We start from the raw sequence: 23,757 nt of genomic DNA on the forward strand, positions 1-23,757 counted from the left end.
GTATTAAATCATTTGCCGCCATAGAAAATGGTAGAATAACAATCTAACTATATGAAAAAAAAGTTTAAATATGTTGCTAGACGCAATACTTGAGAACAGTAGTCGGCCATTTTTTTTTTTTTAATATATAGACTAGCCCTTGACTGCGATCTCACCTGATGGCAAGTGAAGATGCAGCCTAAGGTAGTGCGCGCTTGCCTAGAAGATGTCTATTCACTCTTGATTTAAAGATACCCAAGTTATAGTTCGGTGGAAAAACAGCAGCCGGAAGGGCATTCCAAATTTTTGCGGTGCGTATTAGGAACGAGGAAGCAAATCGTTCCTTATACATTCTAGTAGGTTTTCACGGACGGAAAATTGCTCAAAAAAACGTTACGGCTATTTACTTCAATTTTATATTTACACAACGTAATAGCACCTACCTTTTCCTTAATACCCACCCTTAGGCCCATTACTTATAACTTTACTGCAGAAACGAAAAATTAATTACATATTTTAGAGATATGAGTATTTTATATCTTATAACAAATAATTATATTTTTCATAAGACTGTATTATCTTCAGTCTTTGATTAAAATTAATAAGAAAAATGAATTAATATTTTTTTATCTTGAACGTAATACTTAGTTAATAGAAAGACTTACGATGTTTACAATGTATCTAAGCGCTTTTTTAATGTTTTTTATTTGCTACGCGAATAAGCTTTTATATAATAGTGGCCAGATTTTTACCAAACACATTTTGTGCTCTAATATGATTCACAATCACCATTTTTCACATTAATGGTTTGATCTTCATTGATTAATGTTCGAAATAACCTTATACTTGATGCTTGCACAAGACATCGAAATCAAATAGTTTATTTAATATCATAGAGGCCATTTTCATTCCGCTGATAAAGTATGTTCTAACTTGTCAGTAATTTGCATAAATGAGAGAGATAAAACTGTCTAATAGAACGAGTCATCCTATAGAACGATCCCACAAAACTGCACCTCTATTAAAAATAGGCCCTTTATTATTAAAAAATAATAAATAAGCTTATTCGCCAAGCTGCAGAGGAGCAGCGTGGTGGATCAAGCTCCAACCCTTCATGCAGTGAAATTTTACAGACTTAATCGTAAATAAGCTTCGACTTAAAATACTTCGTCAATATCTTAATAACTCCCTCTGTCTCAATATTATTTAACTATAATGTTTGTCAGGTCAATATAACCACCATCTAGCGAAAAAGTTCTAAACATCGTGTCATAGTTATTTCAATTAACGCCATCTATCGTGGGGTGTCACATTGTCATGTTCTATAGAAAGCGACTAGATGGCGTTACCTGTTGTAATAAACTGGAAATGTGAAAATTAAAAAGCTTCCAACTAAACTAAAAATTCATAAAGTACGTGTTTTCTTTTTTTTAAAGGTTAGTTTGACTTTAAAGTAAAAATAGGTGCGTCACTTATTATTCTAGAAAACTTAAAATAAGAATATATTAAATTGTGTTTCACACAATAATCGTATGTTTGTTATATTCAAAAACATAGATATTATTGTTTCTATAAGTTGGCGTGTAATATTTTTTTAACTGGAAATATATTTTTAAAACGGTCTTTCAGATCATAATATAGGTTCAAATAAACTTTTCAGCTTTGTTACATTTATCAATTATATTTTTGGGAAATAAAAATTTAATCTATAATAGCATAATGAGCGCTCCAGATATCCGGTTCAGGAATAACACGAATCTTCTATACATAAAAAAAAATTATACTCTACCTACGTGTAAACACAGGGTTCTATAGTAATTCCTTACCACCAGGTAAGCCGTAGTTGTATAAAAAAGTCATTTAAGGTAATTGTACTTATTTTATATGCAGCACTGGTTATAAGTGGTGTGAAAAACTTTGAAATTTTATAAGCAAGACCACATGGCTCATATCACCATATGCGACACAACACATGAGTACCTATATACTTTTATAAGATTTTAAATTAACGTGGTTATTTTTATTGCTAAAATTATTCAAAAACGGGATACCATGTTTTTTTATTTTTATTTTGCGGCTGACCTGCAAACTTCAGTCTCGTTAACAAAACATTCGTAGCTAATGTTGAAATATCGAGCTCCGCAAAATGAGAATAAAAAATATATCCCTTTAGCTCCCAATTTACATACTTTTTAGGGCCGCTGAGAGTAAAGCGGTATACCTATCATCATCATCATTACAGCCTATACAGTCCACTGCTGGACATAGGCCTCCACAAGTTTACGCCAAAAATAACGTGAACTCATGTGTTTTGCCCATAGTCACCCCGCTGGGCAGGCGGGTTGGTGACCGCAGTACTGGCTTTGTCGCACCGAAGACGCTGCCTATATGTTATACCTAAATTTTAAAAAATAGAGATGTACCTAATTAGTAAGGGCATATTAATAGGTTGATGATATAGGTCAGGGGTATCCAGACAACAGCCCGCGGGCCGCATGCGGACGCTGCTTGTTTTCATGCGACCCGCGACGCATGTTTAAAACTGTAAATAAATCAGAAAATAGTTCTGGACATAAATAGTTTGGATAATAGAATTTTTTGTCGAAACTTGTAACATTCCAATCGCATGACATCATTTAAAAGCGAATCTTTCACTATTATTGAAAGAATTCCTGGAAAGTTATTTGTTTTTGTAGACTATTTGTTGGTCATTGTATTAGATAAGCGTCTGCTTTCACTAAGTTCGTATCACCACTTCTTGTACCTATATCGCTTGCAATTTTACACATTGTCATAAGTATTTAACAAGCAGTTTTGTGAAAAATACTTAACTAACTTTATTATGTCTACGAAGTAGCGAAAAGTAAGTGATAAACATCGTGTATTTAATGAGAAGTGGGAACTTGATATTTTATTAGCAACAATAGTTAATAATAAAATTCAGCGTATGATATGTATGCAAGTTTTGTCTGTGAGTGACGAATATGAATGATTTTTTTTTATGTCACTAGGTCGGCAAACAGGCGTACGGCTCACCTGATGGTAAGCGATTACCGTAGCTTATAGACACCTGCAATACCAGAAGCATCGCAAGCGCGTTGTCGACCCAATCCCCAATCCCTCCAGGAGCTCTGGTCACCTTACTTACCAACAGGAACACAATACTGCTTAAAAACAGTATTATTTTGCTGTAATCTTCTGTAAGGTCGAGGTACTACCCCCCAGTCGGGCTGCTCCATATTTTGAGCAGGAAATCCCTGCTGTGCCCTACCTCAGTTGAATGAATTAATGAATGAATTTTAAAAGTCATTATACTACTTTACACAAAGACAAATGTAAAGACATGTATGCACACACATAGCTGAATATAAGAAAAAACTAACGTAACAGGCAAGTTTTTTTTTTTCAAAATTAAATACAGAAAATGAAATAGTTTGGATACTTCTTATAAAGTTTGCAATTTGCCAAAGCTAAAAAAAACCTAACATTTCAAAAGATTTTTCGATCGAATTAATGTACAACCAATAGTTGTATAAAGAAAGAATGATTAATTACCTTGTAATTTTTTTACTAAAAAACTGAAAATATTTTTTTTGTGCGGCCCTCCAGCTTTTGTAGTAAATTTAATTACGCGCGAAGGTATGTAGTTTGGACAGCCCTGATATACGTAATAAGACTTACTTTAGGGAAATGTTTTTGTTCGTATCCATGTTTTTTTTTTTTTATTTCAATCGCGACTTGATTCTTGGAAAGGTTGTATTCGTTACTCGTTCTTATAATAACTGATGCCGTCTTATAATCTAAGATCTAGTTATTTTCGTAAGCCGCAAAGTTTTCTTATTAAATACGTTTAGGTATATTTAAATCTCGAGTCAATTTTTTATCGGCCTGAAATGACGACTGATTTTTTATATCGTGTGTTACGTATTTGGTAGGTACAAGAATAAGTCTTAAAAAATAATTCCAAAGCGCTTGGTGACTATGATGTTCTTATTCAAATATTTCTATTGAAACTTTACCCGTTTGAGTTTGCAAAACAGATTAACGTCTATAAGGTCAGCTATCAACTAGTAACGTAAGGTTTAGTAAAAATCAGAATAAAAATGTAGAGTTGATATTACTCAACCTATTATAATACAAACTATTTAGATGGGTAAAAACGAGATAGCCACTTTTTGAAACAGCCTACTAATTTTAAAAATATTAATCTTATATATAAAAATGAATCGTAAAATGTGTTAGTAAGCGTATAACTCAACAACGCCTGGACCAATTTTAACAATTCTTTTTTTAAATGTTCGTTAAAGTCCAAGTACGGTTTTTGCGACGAGAAAAATTCGAATAATTTCCGGGAAAACCCTAAAAATAGCCTTTTTCTTTTTTCCATACAAACGTTTCTAACTAAAACGTAGAGTCAATTTGAACTTTATTGCTATTCCATAAAGTTCATATTAAATTACAAGCACTTACTGTTGTCTAAGCAATGTATGTGTGTTTCTAACGTCAAAGAGTCAATTTGCACTTTATTATCGCTGCACAAAGTTCAAATTCAGTCATATCTATCAAAACAGTGTGCGTGTTCGCGTTGGAAGATCTAATGTCGCGTTCCGAAACTCAACAAAAGTGATAATATCGCAAAACCCGACCAAATTGAATAGTCAAAAAATGTAAGAGCTATAGATCATTAGTACTGATTTTTATTTGGTAAGCTTCGCGATATTATTTCTTTTGTTTTAGTTTCAGCACGCGACATAAAATGCATTAGTTTTTAATTCATTACATCTGTCAAACAAATCGCGTTAAAAAGGGTTTTATTATCTTTAATTTTTAATTTAATATCACGTCATGATCAGGCCAAATCGGCGCGATCGGGCACGGCGAGTCGCGCGTTCTGTGACGTAGACTTGCGCCACTTTTAAATAGACTCACGCCGGTTAATAACCCGTCTATCTCTATGTTATGTCATTGAGGCAAACCATTTTTAAATATTTGTCACCTTTAGGATCCCACTGTCTCTTTAGATTATTTTGCAATCAGGTTTGAACCCTAAGAGCGCCTCTTAGTTTGAAGCCCTCTAGCAGATATCCCAGTCGGGGTTTTTAAGTGGGTCACAGAAGGGTGGCCAAAGTTCGTGGAAGCGAAGATACTTCGGTCACCCGAGCTGAACCTCACACACCACCCTATCATCAGGCTGACGGTTCTGTTCAGGAGAATTGTTTGCGCCGACTATAAAATTGGTAGGAACAAAAAACTGCCACATTGCAAATCCTTTTCACAGAACGACGTCTGTTGGGTCCGCTAGTTGTATATAATGTATCATCATCATCATCATCATTTCCGCATATCACAGTCCACTGCTGGACATAGGCCTCCAAAAGTTCACGCCGAAAATAGCGTGAGCTCATGTGTTTTGCCCATAGTCACCACGCTGGGCAGGCGAGTTGGTGACCGCAGGGCTAGCTTTGTCGCACCGAAGACGCCGCTGCCTGTCTTCGGCCTGTGTATTTCAAAACCAGCGGTAGGATGGTTATCCCGCCATCGGTTGGCTTTTTAAGTTCAAAGGTGGTAATGGAACTGTGTTATCCCTTAGTCGTCTCTTACGACACCCATGGGAAGAGAAGGGGTGGCTTTATTCTTTAATACCGTAGCCACACAGCATGAAAGTGTATGTATACATAAAAAACCCACCTATGGAGGCTGGATGAGGATTTCGGAGAACCGGGACGATTGGCACGAACTTGGAGAGCTCTTCTTCCATCAGTGGACTACTATATGCTGAAGTAACAAAGGCAGCATTACAACAACCAACGATGGCTATTGTTTTATCCTTCTCAGCAAATATGACTGAATTAACGACTTATGCACCTTTTTGCTACGATGATTTTTGGTTTATTGTTCAGCTGAATTATGGATTCATTTATATTGATAATCCTTACCGGTTTGTCCAAAAGATCATTATCGTTAAATGATCTCATAAGTTATTTAAGATGCCAATTATCCTTTTTTTATAAACTTGGTCGGCACACAAGCGGCTCAACTTATGGTAAGTGATTACCGTAGCTGATAGACGTCTGCAATATCAAAAGCATCATAAGCGCGTTGCCGATCCTACACCCGATCCACCCCCAGGATCTCTGGTCACCGTACTCACCACAGGGATACAACACTGCTCGAAAATAGTATTATTAAGGTCTGATCTTCTGTAAGGTCGAGGTACTTCCCTAGTCGGTAATCCTTTTTGATGCCCATGTATTTTTTAAATAAATTAAAACAAAGGAGAACTATTGACACATATATGGATACTTAATGAACTAGTATATTGTAGTAGTAAAAAATATAACAGAGTTTAATACTATTTATAAAGTTATACATCGGCAAATATTTATATATACCTTGAATATATATAATGATATATTATATAATTAGATAAACCTTGAAAATTTTGACGTGTTCGTAAAGTTCCGGAGATGATTACACATACGAACTAAACGAATCCTACTACAAGACGTTTCGTGGGCTTACAAGTGCGGAATGACTACTGCTCACAAGCATAAGTATACAATTAATTCTTAGTCCCGAATTTGAGAACTTTGATTTTTTATAAATGAGGCATCTATCCCACTGTAGCATCTATCCCGGTATTACCATATAATTAAATTTTATTAGTGCGCATTTTATCAAAGAAATACAAAGATATTTGTGCAACATTTATTTTTATAATGCACATTTTTTGTTTCATATATGTAGACAACAATCACCTTACGATATTTACTAAATTTGTACGTAAGCAGCAGCCTTTAATAAATCCAGAGAACGTAACAATAGAAGTGCATTCTTATTACTTCTACAGACAATTTTGATGAACAGATAAAAAATAACACAATGTGGTTATAATTTAATCAATGTTAAATGTTCTTATGAGATTACCTTAGTAACTTAAAATCATTAAATACTCGTATACCTAATTCTCGTAAATTAGTATCATTGATCGTTAAACCATCCGCAAAGAGACAACAAACCAACATAAAACTACGTTAAAAATTCTTTATAGATAAGTATATATTTACTTAATGAGTGTCTATATTAAGATCAGTAAAAAATGCATAACAATTTATATTATTAAGTAGACATCAAAACACTTATTAAACGTTTCTTTCCCCTAAAATAATTGCGGAAGATAAAAACCGCACGGAAAACCCTGAAACCGCTCAACCGACCGGAAAACCGCGCTGGCGGGTTCTCTCGACGTGAATGTAACGTTAAAGGTGTATCTGTAAGAGTATCTGCATATTTTATGTTAAATTTAATACTGTGAAAACTACTTGACCTTTAAAACAAATCGTTATTTTGGGTAACTAATGATAATAAGGCAATTTTTACAGAATAATGTTTATAATGAAATAAATTAAAATGTAACAATTAAAATACAATTAAAAAAAATAAAATCTACATAAAACTAAATAATTATATACAATTTCCCCATTAAAAATAAGCAAAAAGATTACTTTAAAAGTCACGTCAAAATACTGCATGTATGATAACTTGGATGTGTGGTTTATTTCAAAAATAATTATTGTTATTTGGGGTTTCGATTGACAAATGAAATCCATAGATTTACATACAATCCAGAACACGATATAGATTACCTAGAAGCGACACCCAGACTAAAATAACTGGTACTTACGCTTCAGCCTGTAATATCCCACTACTGGGCATAGGCCTCTTTCCCCATGTTGGGGAAGGATCAGAGGTTAATCCACTACGCTGCTCCAATACGGATATATTCCCTACTATGAGTAACGATCGCTATCAGGCGTAGATGATAACAAACTGGTACTTGAAAAAACAAAAATCTTTTAATTCATATACCAATTGAATTAAAGAAATATTCATCATAACTACAGTAGAACAACCGTTAAATAATTTTCAAGATACGAGGTGAAACAAATAAAGATAACCTTAGAATCGACGACGCGTTGGCGCCACGGTCTCACCTCTGGTTTGTGACTGTTGCTCTGGCAGTTGCGGGTTCGATCCCGGCTCATGACAAACATTTTTATTGGCTATACAGATATTTGCTCTGGTCTGGGTGTTTGTGCAGTCCTTTTGGGTCTCCCCACCGTGCCTCAGAGAGCACACTAAGCCGTCGATCCCATTTGTTATCATGTACACCTGATAGCGGTCGTTACTCATAGTAGGGAATATATTCGCCAACCCGCATTGGAGCAGCGTGGTGGATTAAGCTCTGATCCTTCTCCTACATGGGGAAAGAGGCCTATGCCATTAGTGGGATATTACAGACTGAAGCGTATTATTTTTGACAACCTAATCGCTTCAGCCTGTAATTTACACCCTGTTTGACAACCTAATCACAAAGCCATTATTGGATTTTTTTTATTTCTTTTTTATTTACCCACAATTAAATTTATTTCTTTTATTCTTTTTTTTTTAGGGACTGGTCTACACAGACATGCCAGCCCCATCATACCTTAATTCCCACTATGTCTAAGAAATGGAGAAAGAATCATTGATGATGTAAGATCATATTAACATTAGTCATACATACATTAGTCTATTATATTACGTACATTTGGCATTCAGTTGTAACCAGTGGAGCGCCAGTCTGAACCGATCTTAGAAAACTAACGACATAAACAGGATAACTAGTAGTGACTGGATGGCTAAAGCGGGAGATCGGGTCTTGTCGCGTACCCTGCAGGAAGCTCACGTCCAGTGGTGGACTGTAATAGGCTGATGATAAATTAGTTATAAAATAAAATCTTAATATAGTTGCTGTATTTCAGTAAAAGAATATGAGTTTATATTTATCAAAGCTAACATTATTCTTTATTCTCTTAACAGACGACGCCTCAGCAATAAACATAGTTATAAATTGCACGTCCAAACATGACATCTATGCCAAAATTGTCGAATTTTTAGTAAATTACTTAGCTTAGAAGACGAAGAAGAAGCTGTATATATACTTATTCTTATTTATATAGGTACTTATTGAATATACGAGTATATTTTTGTAATGTAAGTAATTAAGTTAAAAGAGATATGCTAACAAAAGCACTAGATTGTTTGTAAGCAAACAGTTTATCTGATTCTCAGTAACAGGAAGTGTGCCCAGTGAACCCCTCCATTGTTCTTCCACTGAATAACTGGGTACAACTATGACCTACGTTAATTTGATTTTAATTAATGCACTTATCTATGCAATTTCATGAAAACTATAACATTATTGTTGACTCGCTGTACCATGTAGCGGTATCCGTAAATGTTTTGTTAAAATAACGATAGATGTATACAAAACTTTGTTATGATTTTACTACAATAATTCATAGAGTTATAACTCTATTTAAAGACTAGCTGTGCTCGCGACTTCGTCCGCGTGGAATTTAACAAAAAGTTATTGTTCAGTGCGCAGCGTTATAAAATAATAGATTTTAAAATAAAAGTAGCCTAGGTTACTCCCTATTACCGCAGCTATCTACCAGTGCAGGTCCCGTCAAAATCGCTCCAGCCGTTTCACAGATTAGCCGGAACAAACAGACGCACAGACAGGCAGACAGACAAAAATTGTAAAAAAATGGTATTTTAATACATACTAAATGCATATGTATATACCGTACCGTATATATACATATGCATTAAGTAAAAAGCGGTTATTTTAATATTACAAACAGACAGTCCAATTTTATTTATTTGTATAGATGGTGTATAAAGATGAAACTTATATCAAATTTCAATTTAAACCTCTAGAATCGCGACAGTAAAAATTAATCCAATACCGTTAAGCAGATTATGTGTTATGGGGGAACATTGAGATTCAGGGGAAGAACATTCTAATGGATAAAAGTAATGATATAATAATATTTTTGCTTTTTACTTGTATAAATACCCCTATCATTAGTTTATCCCGAATATTTGTAGCCATTTCCTGTACAGACATCAATCAATAACAATTTTATTTATATGTGGATATAAATGTATCTTTTGGAACATGATTCCCTGGTACAGAAGTCGTCTTGAATGAAAATATATAAAAATACTGTATTATATGTAACATACTGTCCTACAGCTGGACCCAGAACTTATATAAGCATTAGAGATTAAACCACTATTCTGCTATTTTTTAACAAATAATTAATTGTAAAATGAAAAAAAAAACAACATGTTGATGTCATTACAAAATGATTATTAAGTAACCTATTCCAAAATCTTAGTCGAGAAAATTCGTAATTTTGGATTTCGTTCTTATCTTCTAATCGTCATATTACTTTTAAATGTATCTTAATATTTCTAAAACTAGATAATAAGAACACCAAAAGTATCTCCTCAAACAGACGATAAACGCAAAAATCCACAACACTCATTAAAAAGAAACAAAAACTTAGCACTAAGGGAGCGGTGTTAAAATGAGCATTTCAATTTTTGAAAACAAAGAAACATCAAAGTGACGCGCGACACGAGACCGTTTCGAGCACTCGATTGGCTGAAAATGGTTGAAACTCACGTGCTATTGGTCAAAGATAATGTTTGTCTATCAGTTTTGCGGGGGAGATAAACCAAAACTTAACCGCAAATGTTGACAGAAGCTTTCCTTAAAAAGAATACGAATAAAACTCAACCTTATTTTCTTTGATATAAAGTATAATTTCTTCTAAATGTTGTCATTACGACTGGGTGAAATCTAGATGATGAAGCGAGATGGAAAATCAATAGAGTTTTTAATGGGTGTGAAGAAGAGAGATACTTCGTAAAGGGGTTGCGTTACACTTTATAAGTAAAATGTTATGTTAATGTTTGAATATATTAAGCCTACGTTTTCTTTCTAATGAATATTAATTCAATGAAATTTATATTTGAGTGTAAGTGACAGAAAATTAAAGGTAAAAATCTGTCAGAAGATGTTTACTTAGCTTTTCTTTTTAATTTTAATTTTAGATATAATTATTTAAAAAAGAAAAATTAAAAAGAATGTAATATTTGATTGCCTTGTAATAGAAAATATTTTTATTTTATAATATTACGAAATAAAATTTTACAAAGAAAAAAAACCCTTAAAATAGTTTACTAACATTATAGTAAAGGTAGCTTATAATTTCGAAAGAAATGAAATACGTCATTACCAAAAATCAACTCCTTATTTTACGAAATAATTTTATTACAATAGATAATTTAAAACTGTCCAACTTCACCCCACCACTCGAGATAAAAGAGGGATGGGCGGGGCGCGAAATCAAACTGAAACACTATGAAAATCTAGCTATCCCTTTCACGCAAATGAGCAGTCCAAACTGCAGTAAGCGGCTTACAATGGGAGTTGACACTGGGTAGTATAGCCATCCTTTTCTGTCCCACTCTGTCAAATAGAGCTATCTCGTTAACAGCCCTTCGTAGATATAAAGGTATAAGCGAAGTACAGTCGGTTCCACGTGAGACTGTATTTTGTAATCAGTGAAGTGCCGCCTTTATTCTGAAGCGCAGGCACAATGTTCGCGCGTTTGACAATTTGACATTTAGTTTGGCGGGAACGGCATTTTATGTTTTCAGATAGGCAAAGGCTTAATATTATACAGTCCGGTATTTTATAAGTGAGCTCTTTTAATATAATAGTTGTTATAGTGATGTTAAAAGCCAGTTGAAGATTGTTACAGTTATTGCGTTTGCAATAACTCGGATTCTAGTTTAATTTAAACCAATAATAAGGTAGGTAAGATATTATCGTTATAAGTTATTTTAATGTTACTGCTTTCCCATAAAAACTAATGGTCGCTGAAAAAAAAAAACAATGAATAAGTAACTAAAATAAACTATACGCAAATAAATTTATTTTAAGTATATTTAGTGTTTGAGGGTCAAATTAAAAATATATAGTTATATAGTTTTAAAAATAACTTACGCCTAAAGTGCTCCTTTTTCTTTGTTTAGAAATATTCATGGAAGCTTCAGAATTTACAGATAATTTCATCGTAGACTTTCTCTTAGGTTTTTCCTTTTCTGTAGTAAGTTCTACCTTAACTGTTTCATCTTGCAATGTCTTTACATCTGTGGTAAGTAAATCTTTATTATCGTCCACGACGGTTTCCAATTCTTTAATATTTTTATCTGTTACACTAGATAGGTCTAGTTCTGTTGTTTCTAGATCTTTCTCTGTGATATTTCCTAAAGCTGTTGTAATTAATTGTTTCTTAACATCAATAGCACTTGATGATAGTGGAGTGTTTTCAGCTTGGTCGCCAATTTTCTTGGTTACGTCTAAATTTACTGTTGTTGCTGTAATTTCATCTAAGAATCGATTAGTCTGTGTATTAAATTCTTTTAATTTTTGCGTAGTATTTTGCGTTGATTCTTCTTCCTTTACTATATTTGTAATATTAGTGTAAACTTTAGTTATTATAGTTTCTGTAGTAAAAGTATTAGATATTTCTTCATGTGCTACAATGTCAGTTGAATTGGTTATTAATTCTATTTTTGTCATCAATTTAACACTATTTTCTTTATCAATGCTAACAGATGCTAATTTCTTTAATTTTGTGACATTTAATGGTATTTTTCTGGTCGTTTTATTAGGTTTATTTGTCAGTTCATCTCTTTGTTTCATTATTCTATTTGTTAGGACATTTTTAAATTCTTCCAGAGTCAGGAATGCTTTGGGTATTTTCGATTCAACGGGATTATTTATGTATATAAAAGGGTCTGGCCCAGTTCTTAGACTTTCTTTAACTATAAGGTTATGAACTTTAAATCCATTTACTTCTTTGAGTTTTTTTATATGTATTTCGTATTGTTTATCGTTTTTAAATATTCGCCGTGAGGATATATTTGTTTTATCTACAAAAAAAGAAAGATAACAAAAAATAATTATGTTAAAAAGATTAAAATAAGCAGGTATTATTATAAAAATAGCTATAAGAACTTCATTAAAACAATTTTATGTCGACGAATAAAATTGATAAATTATTAAGCCTTTAAAGAACATTTTTTTTCTACAAAAATATGTTTAAAAAATATACCATCAGAAACGGCTTCAACGTATTTTAAGTACAGATCCGATACCACATCATTTGGTAGAATTTTCATTTTACCACATGATATAAAACATTTTAAACACAAAAACAATATAAATAAAATTAATTTGAAATCAAATCTCTCCATGCGTCTCATACTTCGCTTTACTTCACATGTTTATAAATGCAACAGATTGATAAAGATTACAATTTTACACTTTAACGCATGTGTGAGTTTAATTACAAAAGTTTGAAACGATGTTGATAATCTCAGAAGCAAAAAACAAAAAAAAAAAAAACAAAAATGCTTTTATTTTAATCTCACCTAAGTAGATTGACCCAGCATGTTTTGTTCTGACAACTTTTTGTTTTTTTGTGAATAGATCGACTTTTTTTCAATTTTATAAATGTATTTCTGGTCTTTACAACAACGAAAATAAATAATAATAAAAGGATTGCCCAAGTTAGTTCAGTCATTCGAAAATATTGTTTGTACGTAGATTACGGTGATTAATTTTTATTTACATAGTCATCAAATGCTTAAATAGCAAACATACTTTTGTTATTTTAAATTATTCCTAATATATAAGTATTTTTTTAATCAAAATAAAAAGATTTAAAAAAATTATCAAAAGATTGAAAAAAAACTCTGGACATGGAAACCCTAATCTCCAAGTGCTCGGAAATATACTTTACTATTCTCATACCTACCAAATAAATATGAAATCATAAACAAATAATTGTGTTTGCTCGCAAACGAAAAAAAAAACCGACTTCAATTACATCGACGAGTAATACAACGTAAATCGACGAAAAAATGGTCAAGTATCACGCGTTAAGATTACTCAAAAAGTAGTTATCAGATCTCGATAAAATTTATATGTTACCATATGATAAACATCAGCTTTCGATTAAATTAAAAATTATCAAAATCGGTATACCCAGTAAAAAGTTATTGCGGATTTTCGAGAGTTTCGCTCGATTTCTCTAGGATCCCATCATCAGATCCTGGTTTTTTTATCATGGTACGAAACTAAGAGTATCTTCTTTCCAACAAAAAGAGAATTATCAAAATTGGTACATCCAGTAAAAAGTTATGTGGTATAATACAACGTAGGTCGACGAAAAAAGCGTCAAGTAAAAACGCATTATTAGATATAACTAGAAAAGTAGTTGTTAGATCTCAAATAAATTTAAATGGGACCAATTGACACATACCACCTTTCGATTAAAAAAAAATTGTCGAAATCGGTCCATACGATCAAAAGTTCTGATGTAACATACATAAAAAAAAATACAGTCGCATTGAGAACCTCCTTCTTTTTTGGAAGTCGGTTAAAAAGGAAAGCAATTGTCAATACATTTTGTATTGACTATTTCGGAAAAATGAATTACTAATGTGATCTATGGCAGCCTAACTATTATTTCTAAAAGTTTTGACTATTTGAATTTTTGATTCTGCCTCACGCAAAAGCTGCTCCGTAAAATGCGCTTTAACAGTTGTACTTCTGGAAATCTAAGCTTAAATTTTGTATAACTTTCCTCTTGATACACAGTTCAAAAAAGTGTTTCTCCCAATTATAGTGAAATAGAAACAATATGTTATGTTCGCTTTGTTCCTAGAGTAAACAATATGGACGAATACAGGGTATTTGTTATTAATATCTAATAATAAAAATAAGGTGTACAAAAAGTGTATTGACTTACTTAAAACGGAATTATTACTCGCATAACAATAAGACTGTTAGTATTTGTCTATTTTTTGTTAATGACATTTAACTCGTGACTATGCTAGTCCGCTGCTATGCTGTACCGGTGCAGATTTAATTTGATTTGATTTTATCATAATAATGTTGAAATTTTGCGTGCTGTTTTCTTTAAAATAATTGTAAAATTCTAAATATATCTAGCTAAGTTTCATTATATTATGTAAAATATTTATGTGTATCTAGAAAATATTCAATACCTAAATAGAAATAAGACTTATAATAATTATTTTAATAACGTCTTTATTTCTTTATTCTTTCAAACCATTAAAATAAAAAATAAAAATATTTAGTATTAAATTAGTGAAAAGCGGGTTTAGATCGTCATTTGATAGAGTATAATATATTATTTCTTATCTTTAAAATTGTAAATTATTTAGCGATTATTGAATCGAAATGTATGACAATATAATTATGTTAGTATAGCCTCTGACTTGTCCACAAACTTTTATTAACTTTGACTTTTAATTGAACCATTCCGTTTTTATGAGTGATTGTTAATTGTAAAAATCAATTGACTACCAATAAAAGATTGCTATATTAGATAATTATCTTATATTATGGTTAGTATAAGTATTCCTCGTACAAACCTCATTATCACCCTTGTACCCGCCACAGTCAGTTAATCAATGTCGAGTTAATCGAACCAATGAATAACAAGTGTAACCAAGTACCGCGACAAACCTTTCATAGGGTCCAGTGGTCGGCTGGAACTCACGCCCACATTCCTAACGTTTGTCCACTCATCGCACTTCTATACTAAACAAGTGAAATAATTATTTACTAAGATAAATTTAAAGATTTAAATCAAATCTGAAATTGGTTATGCTAATTTTTTTTATTCTTTATTTAAACACGCCTCAATTTGGTTAAAATTATTCGTACTAAATCGAATGCTAGAAATTCGAAAGTTTTTAAGGATAGACTTGGTACTCGTACTCTCAAAAATACTGAACTGATTGTAATGAAAGTAGTTACATAAATAACATTAAATTAATAATAATAAGTTTAAATAAACGGGATTAGAGCTGACGCGAGTGAAACCGCGGGATGCAATTTGTCAATATTATCTAAAACAGTATCAATCCTTTTCAAAGATATACAGAGCAACAACATATAAAAAAAATTGAAACTAGTACCACTTATTAAATTGTAATAATTTGTTTATTTTTTATCATTCATCATTACTTCATCACTTTAGATTATCGCAGTCCATTATAGACCTCCACAATTTCGCACCAAAAAATGGTGTGAACCCCGTCCGAAGTCCGTCTTACGAAGTCTGTCCGGGCAGCTAGTCTGTATAAATAAAAATGAATGTTGCTAAGTGCATAACTCGAGAATGGCTTGACCTATTCGGCTCGTTTATTTTCATTGTATGTTCCTTAAGGCCTACGGGGGCCCAAAGAAGGGTTTTTATTAAAAAAAAAATTAAAAAAAATTACTATTAGCTTTTTGGTGCTGTGTAGCGACAGCAGTAAAGAATATAGCCACCCCCTCTCTTCCCGTGGGTGTCGTAAGAGGCGACTAATAACAAAGTTCCACTACCATCTTGGAACTCAAAAAGCCGACCGATGGCGGGATAACCATCCAACTGCTGGCTTTGAAATACACAGGTCGAAGACGGGCAGCAGCGTCTTTGGTGCAACAACGCCAGTCCTGCAGTCACTAACCCGCCTGCCCAACGTGGTGAGTATGGGCAATACGCATGAGGTCATGCCATTTTTGGCGTGAACTTGTGGAGACCTATGTCCAGCAGTGGACTGTGATAGGCTGAAATGATGATAATGATGATTAACCCTTTTGAGGCGGTGTGGTTACGGCAGCAAAGAATATAGCCACCTTCTCTCTCCCTGTTGATGTCGTAAGAGGCTACTAAGTTCTAAGGGATAACACAGTTCCACTACCACCTTGAAACTTAAAAAGCCGACCGATGGCGGGATAGCTATCCAACGGCTGGCTTTGAAATATACAGACCGAAGACGGGCAGCAGCGTCTTCGGTGCGACAAAGCCAGCCCTGCGGTCCCCAACCCACCTGCCCAGTGTGGTGACTATGGGCAAAACACATGAGTTCACGCTATTTTTGTCACGAACTTGTGGATGCCTATGCCCAGCAGTGGACTGCTATTAGCTGGTGTGTGTATGTGTGTGTGTGTGTGTGTGTGTATTAACTTTTGACAGAACAAAGTCTGTCCGGGCAGCTAGTAATAAATACGCTAGCTACGCTAATACGCTAGCCTGTAATATCCCACTACTGGGCATAGGCCTCTTTTCCCATGTAGGAGAAGGATCAGAGCTTAATCCACCACGCTGCTCCAATGCGGGTTGGCGGATATATTCTCTACTATGAGTAACGATCGCTATCAGGTATACGTGATAACAACCGGGACCGACGGCTTAACGTGTTCTCCGAGGCACGGTGGGGAGACCCACAAGGACTGCACAAACACCCAGACCACGGCAAACACCTGTATGGCCAATACAAATATTTGTCATGTGCGGGAATGGAACCCGCAACCGCCAGCGCAACAGGCACAATCCATAGCTGTAACCATTGCGCCAACGCGGCGTCTAGTAATAAATAAATATAGTTAAATAATTAAAAAAAACTATAATTTATATACAATTACTAGTGGACTCGGCAGACGTTGTCGGGAAATCAGCTACCAAATTTGATAGCTTACTTGCCGATAGCAGCGCCACCTACCGGGTCCAATTATGATAAAAACTACCCTATCTTCCAAGTTGGATAAAACTACAAATGCTTACAAAATTTGATAAAAATTGGTTAAGTAGTTTCGGAGCTACAAACATTTAAAATTTTCATTGTTAACGCCCACCCCCGCAATCCTTATTAGGGATGAGTTATCATAAAATGCGCTCATCGATCATTTCAACATCAAATATATGAAATTTCTACCAAATTTGGAGTCGATAGGAGCTGTAGTTTAAAAACGGGAATTTTCCATTGTTAACGCCCCCGCAACCCACTCTTGGAAATTCTTAAAAAGGAATATCCCCACCAAATTTCAAGTCTCTACGCCTTATGGTTCCAGAGATATCGTGATGAGTCAATATATAGGTGGAAATCTCTTATATATATATATAAATGTAAATAAACATACGTTATATCCACCAGCTGTGGAGTTAATAAGAGATAAAAACAATATAACAAAAAAATTGAAAAAAGAAGATAAATAAACCAAAAATAACATATGTACACGGTAAATATAGTATCCGCTTACCTTACCAAAAGAATAACAACAAATAAGAAGAAAAAAAAATTTTTTCAATTAAACAACATTAAAAAGATTTAGTAAAATTTTGTATTGTTTAAAAACAAAGATGAATTTAAAACCGTATGAAAGGATAACAAAAAAAAGTAAATTACTATACAAAATACAACAAATCTAATACAACAACTTATAGGATTACATTAATTAGCACAAATTCAGACTTTATAGATAAAAACTAGCTGACCTTGCAAACGTTGTTTTGCCGTATTTGTCATTAACCACATTAATCCCCCTCTCCCTATAACTTAGGGGGATGAAAAATAGATATTGTTCAATTCTCAGACCTACCCAATATGCGCACAAAATTTCATGAGAATCGGTCAAGCCGTTTCGGAGGAGTTTAATTACAAACATCGCGACACGAGAATTTTATATATTAGAATAAACTTAAAAATTTATAAAACTTTACGTGTAGGTAGACAAAAATAATAAAATTGACCTTTAAATTGAAGTAAGCAGATGTAACAATTTTTTAATAGTTCTTTTCGTACGCGGAACAGTTTTCCGACGGTCTGCATTTGTTGAACCTGCGTCCGCTATATAGCTTTCTTGTGATTTCAACGGCGAGTGAGAAATCTCCTGAAGCTCCAACGCAGATTGTACCTGGTGACGTGAACCACCAGGTGCTATTACAAAGATACTGTCCTCTCGGGTAAAACACTTCCGAAACTTTGTTTTGCTAGCTGAAAAAAGTCGTGCCGAGTCTTCGTCAGAAATTTCGACTGAGTTATACATGTGCCCTTTAACTTGGTCTTGGCAAACCACACTTTATCCCGGAAAACGATGTCTGTAAACTTCACTACAATCAGCCTGTTTTTATCGTTAGAGGGCTTGCCAAGACAATGTGAAAATTTGATGCTTGCACTGGAGAAGTTGGGCAAGTCCAACGACAAGAGACACGAGCGGTTGTGTCTTCTGATTTGTTTTCCTCTATTCCATGTAGCAGTATCGTTTTACGTCTTTTTCTCGTTTTCAGGCATTCCATTTCAATACCAAGAAATTCTACTTGGCGCTGCAGTGAAGCCAAAGCTGACATGATAAATACCTTGAAGCTGTTCAATTCGGCTAATAGTGAAACCATGGCGATGAGGCCTTCTGCAATTCTTGCTGAAACTCACGCATTTTAGTTTTGAATGTGTCTGCCATTAGATACTATTTCTTTTAAGGACTCCATTGTTTTTATATTACAGGAAAGGTGGTACGTCATTTAAGACTAAATATGCACAAGCATAAGAAAAATCGCACTCAAAACTATTTAAATGAATTAAATTACTACGAGCACAAAATTTCTTATTACTTCTTTCACAACTACCCTAAACATTATAAGTACCCCTCGTTTCGGATTTCTGGAAATCGATTAAAAAGAAAATGGTATAAGCACATTACCGTGGGTACTAAAATCGTTTTACAACTATCAACAAAATTAACATAATTCCATAACCAACTGGCAATGTGAATATAGTATCCAGGTGGAACTTTTAAACCAACTTGTTCCTGATTTACCATCTTTTTAAAATGACTTGACTAGATATATCTTATACTATTAAACAAGCAATTCTTGTATATATATAGAATCTGATGATCCAACGATTTTCATGAAATTTAGTACGCAGGTAATTTTGGTGGAGATAAATAAATCTAGCGATAAAGCTTTAGATTAGAAAAAAACCGTATTTTGGGACCGTGGGGAGAAGGGGGGGACGCTACCCCTGGTACCACTGTCACACTTCGGAACCTCATGGTTATGGAGATATCCATGGTTAAAGTTTTGAGGTTAGAAGAAGAATTTCGCAGCTTTCACACGTTATTTTCACATTTCACACGCTTTTTTTACATTTCACACGCTATTTTCACATTTCACACGTTATTATCACGTTTCTAATGTTTAACAACTGAGAAATAGATGTTTTAATAAAAAATGACAGGCCACTTATCATTTCGCTCCAAAACAATGTAACCATAAATTCATTTTTTTTGTTTAAATAACTGTAAAATGAAGTAACCCTGTTTATCGACATAGTTTTGTTACAAAAAAAATAACCCTAAGCTATCTAATTTAAAAATTACACTGTTTATCGACATAGTTTTGTTAAAAAAAATAACCCTAACCTATCTAATTTAAAAATTACACCGTTTATCGACGTAATTTTATAACAGTAAATAAAAATAAAATATATTTAATTAAAAAACATAACATGAAACAAGGTTGTATGGTCTAAGACCTTTGCCTTTACAGTTATTTAAACAAAAACAATGAATTTATGCTTACATTGCTTTGGAGCGAAACGATAAGTAGTGCGCCATTTTTTTTAAAGCATCTAATATCTCAGTCATTAAACATCAGTTGTATCGTTTGTTAAAAAACCGTGTGAAACAAGTTAACGTCTAAAATGTTAATATCAAGTGCGAAATGTGAATATAACAATTGAAAGGTACGGAACTAAGCATGGTTACAGCAAGTTGTATCGTTTGTTGATCTTGGAGTCGAGACGTTTTTACGTACTCCTGTTTGAAAATAACTTAGAAAGTTGCGAAACGGCGCATGGGTGGACCGAAAAGACCACGGTTCAAATCCTCGATCGATTATTATTTTTTCTTTTTTTTTTCTAATTGCACTCGTTCTTTTTTATTTAATAATATATGTAAAATCGAAAAATATTATTTATATTTTATCATTATTATTTTTTAATTATTTTTTTTTATTTTTGATTTTTTATATTTATTTATACTTTTTATTATTGTCGGTAAAAAAATACTATTCATATTTTATAAATATGTAATTCGTATTTAAATATGATTTCCAAAAAACACGATTTACTAAAAATACCGAGCTAAGCTCGGTCACCCAGGTACTAACATTTTTTATATCCATTAAAGATATGGGTAAATATCTTTTGTAGTTCGGATCTTAAACCAATAAGATTCAATTGCTTTCTTTAATTTAAATTATACCGTCCCTAACTAGGAATCTAATTATTCAATTAAAACCAATATTGAGATCTTCTTCTTTTACTTTGCCTCCCTGAAGGATTTGAGAGGAGAATGTATAAAAATGACATGTCGTATATTCTATTTAATACGTATCAAATTTGAATGTTACAAATTATTAATGGTAAATAATAAAAAAACACACAAATTCAATATCACTCAATATTTACTTCTATTTAAACTAACTTTGATAAGTATTTCTTTGAAAAAACCATGTCAAGTTATTTATTGTAATTATCCTAATTTTGAATTGATTTTAAAAATGTTATATGTATGATATAATTAAATTATGGTTTTATAACTTCTAATCACACCCCCATTAATCGATCAATATTTGTAGGTCACCACCATAGAAGAATACGGAGTATACACCATGCTGCCGGCGCAGCAACTTGCGCCGATAACCCCATGGCCACCCGATGCCATGCTCGACCGCATGGACGACTTGGCGCACAAAGGTAAAGGTAATGGTGACCACCATTTATAAATAATTACTACAACAACAGCGGAAAACAAATCTGCTGATATCAGCTCAATAATCTATCGTTATCTGTATTTGCTTACTAGAGACTTACTTCATAATCATAATATCCATGACACACAACATTAAACTTAAGAAAAATTTAAGTTTTAATCAAAAATGTACTTAGAAGTATATAAATAAGAAATAGATATATGTGAGTAGGTTTACGTAATAGGCATACTTCTTACTAATTAACAGTAATTGTTTCTAGTTATGTTGAGTCCTCTTTATATTTAGTACACCTGCACCACAAGCATCTTGTGTTGTCTGAAACACCCGATCCCCATTGACGTAGCTAGGGATCTTCTTACATACAGGGAGATAGGTCTACCGTCTAAAATCTTTTCATAATATTTTAATCTGAGTCTGGTAATAAATAAATTAAAAAAAAACAATTACCACAAAAATATCGTATCGTCACAATTTAATTTTTATAATCGAACTAAAGTAACTCATTATACCTTAGTTTGATTTATATATATTAAAAATAAAATAATAATAATAAATGCTTAAAAAATCTTTAATACAAAGTTTTTCTTTAGTGGGAATAGAAGATTTCAAGGGGACTTTTGACCTTATTCCCTAACCCCTAGCTACGCCCATGCTGATCCCCATTACGTCTTCTAACTAGTCTGTCATATAAACGTGATTAATTGGAGTAAGCAGGCTTGTGGTGAACAGGGCACAGCGGTGTTAACCAGCTCGGCGGCGTGTTTGTAGGGGGACGACCTCTGCCTGACTCCACGAGGCAGAAGATCGTGGAGCTCGCCCACTCGGGCGCGAGGCCCTGCGACATCAGCCGCATCCTGCAGGTCTCCAACGGCTGCGTGTCGAAAATACTCGGCAGGTTTGTCGAATTTCATGTACATAAACTTTAATGTTACAACCAGTAATTGTTCCACTCTCAAACAAAGGCTTTTTCTGAAATGGAACTTCATTTCGTCAAAATAGGTGTTACTTATGTCGAGTGGGCATAAACATGGACATTATAGAAAAAATAACGCTTTTTTCGGTCCAGCATGCGTTCTTCTGTCTACTATGGTTACGGAAGTATTAAAAAAAAAACAAACAAAATTGTAAGCTAATTTTTGAACTGAACAGTTAAATCCATAAAAATAAATTTAGAGACACGTACAGTCGAAGAAGTCAACAATCCCTTTTTAACAGGTAATTGAAATTATTTATAATAACACAATTACACTATTTCATTACAAATCTGTATATATTTAAGGTTCCAATCAACGTACAACTCACATTTCATCTAAACACAAAAACACAAGTATAAAGAAAAGTTTTCAAATAAAATACGTATCTAGGAGAAAAATTCTGCTTGTACATTATTCAATTTTCTTGGTTTCATGGTTTTCACTTGACTTCTACACTAATCATGCTTCATTCTTGTCTGTGGCGACGCCCACACATCGTCACACATATTCCAATAAGATGGGATTTACGCTAAAATTATTCAGTAAATAGAAGAACGAACTTGTATAAATATTTTCATTTTTTCTTCCATAATATCACGTCACGTTCCTTCGGACGGAAAGTTTGATATTATTTGTAACTTATAAACGTACTGAATAGACTCATTTGTATACGCTTGGCGATTACAGAAGATGTTGAAGATGTTCAGTTTATTTTTGTTCTATTGCTCTGTATAATGGCACCGTTACTGAACCGCACTTTTTTAAAACCACGATTATCCGGTGTCTTTTTATGTATTTTTGTATTATGAGTCAATTTGGCACTAATTATTGCCTGTTACAATAAATTTATAGCATGTAACACTTGACCTTAAATCAAAAAATCGTACTAGACAAAGTATCGAATTAGCCCAAACCGCAATTGTCATAATACGAGCACGGAATTATGTTACACAGAACCATCCCAAAAATGCCGTTGAAACATACACCGCATCTAACTGGCTGTAACCACAGAAATGTACTCATGACCACACACCACTAGCGATAACCTTGCCAAATTAAACAGACCCCGGTTTGTTGGAAGTAGCTTAATGTGCCTATAGGTGCTTCTAAAGTGGTTACGCTATACGAGACAAGGTGACTGCAAAGGTTGGTTAGGATGTAATATGAGAACGACTATTTCACGTGCAATGAACGTAGTTTATTTTTTACCCGACTACGGCAAAGCTAAAAGGAGGGTTATGACATTAGCAGTCTATGTGTGT

General features: G+C 33.5%; 1 protein-coding gene across 1 annotated transcript in view; it reads left to right on the plus strand.

The window, feature by feature from the left end:
* Nucleotides 1-21,419: 21,419 nt before the first annotated feature.
* The window catches only part of LOC123662949 (paired box protein Pax-6-like), a 70,450-nt gene continuing 68,112 nt past the window's right edge, over nucleotides 21,420-23,757 (plus strand). Inside the window, exons 1-2 of the mRNA XM_045597713.1 lie at nucleotides 21,420-21,504; nucleotides 22,251-22,416. Coding sequence (XP_045453669.1) covers nucleotides 21,420-21,504; nucleotides 22,251-22,416 — 251 coding nt within the window. The remainder of the gene's footprint in view (nucleotides 21,505-22,250; nucleotides 22,417-23,757) is intronic.

This window comes from Melitaea cinxia, chromosome 19 (genome assembly GCF_905220565.1).
Source record: "Melitaea cinxia chromosome 19, ilMelCinx1.1, whole genome shotgun sequence".
Classification (NCBI taxonomy): domain Eukaryota; kingdom Metazoa; phylum Arthropoda; class Insecta; order Lepidoptera; family Nymphalidae; genus Melitaea; species Melitaea cinxia.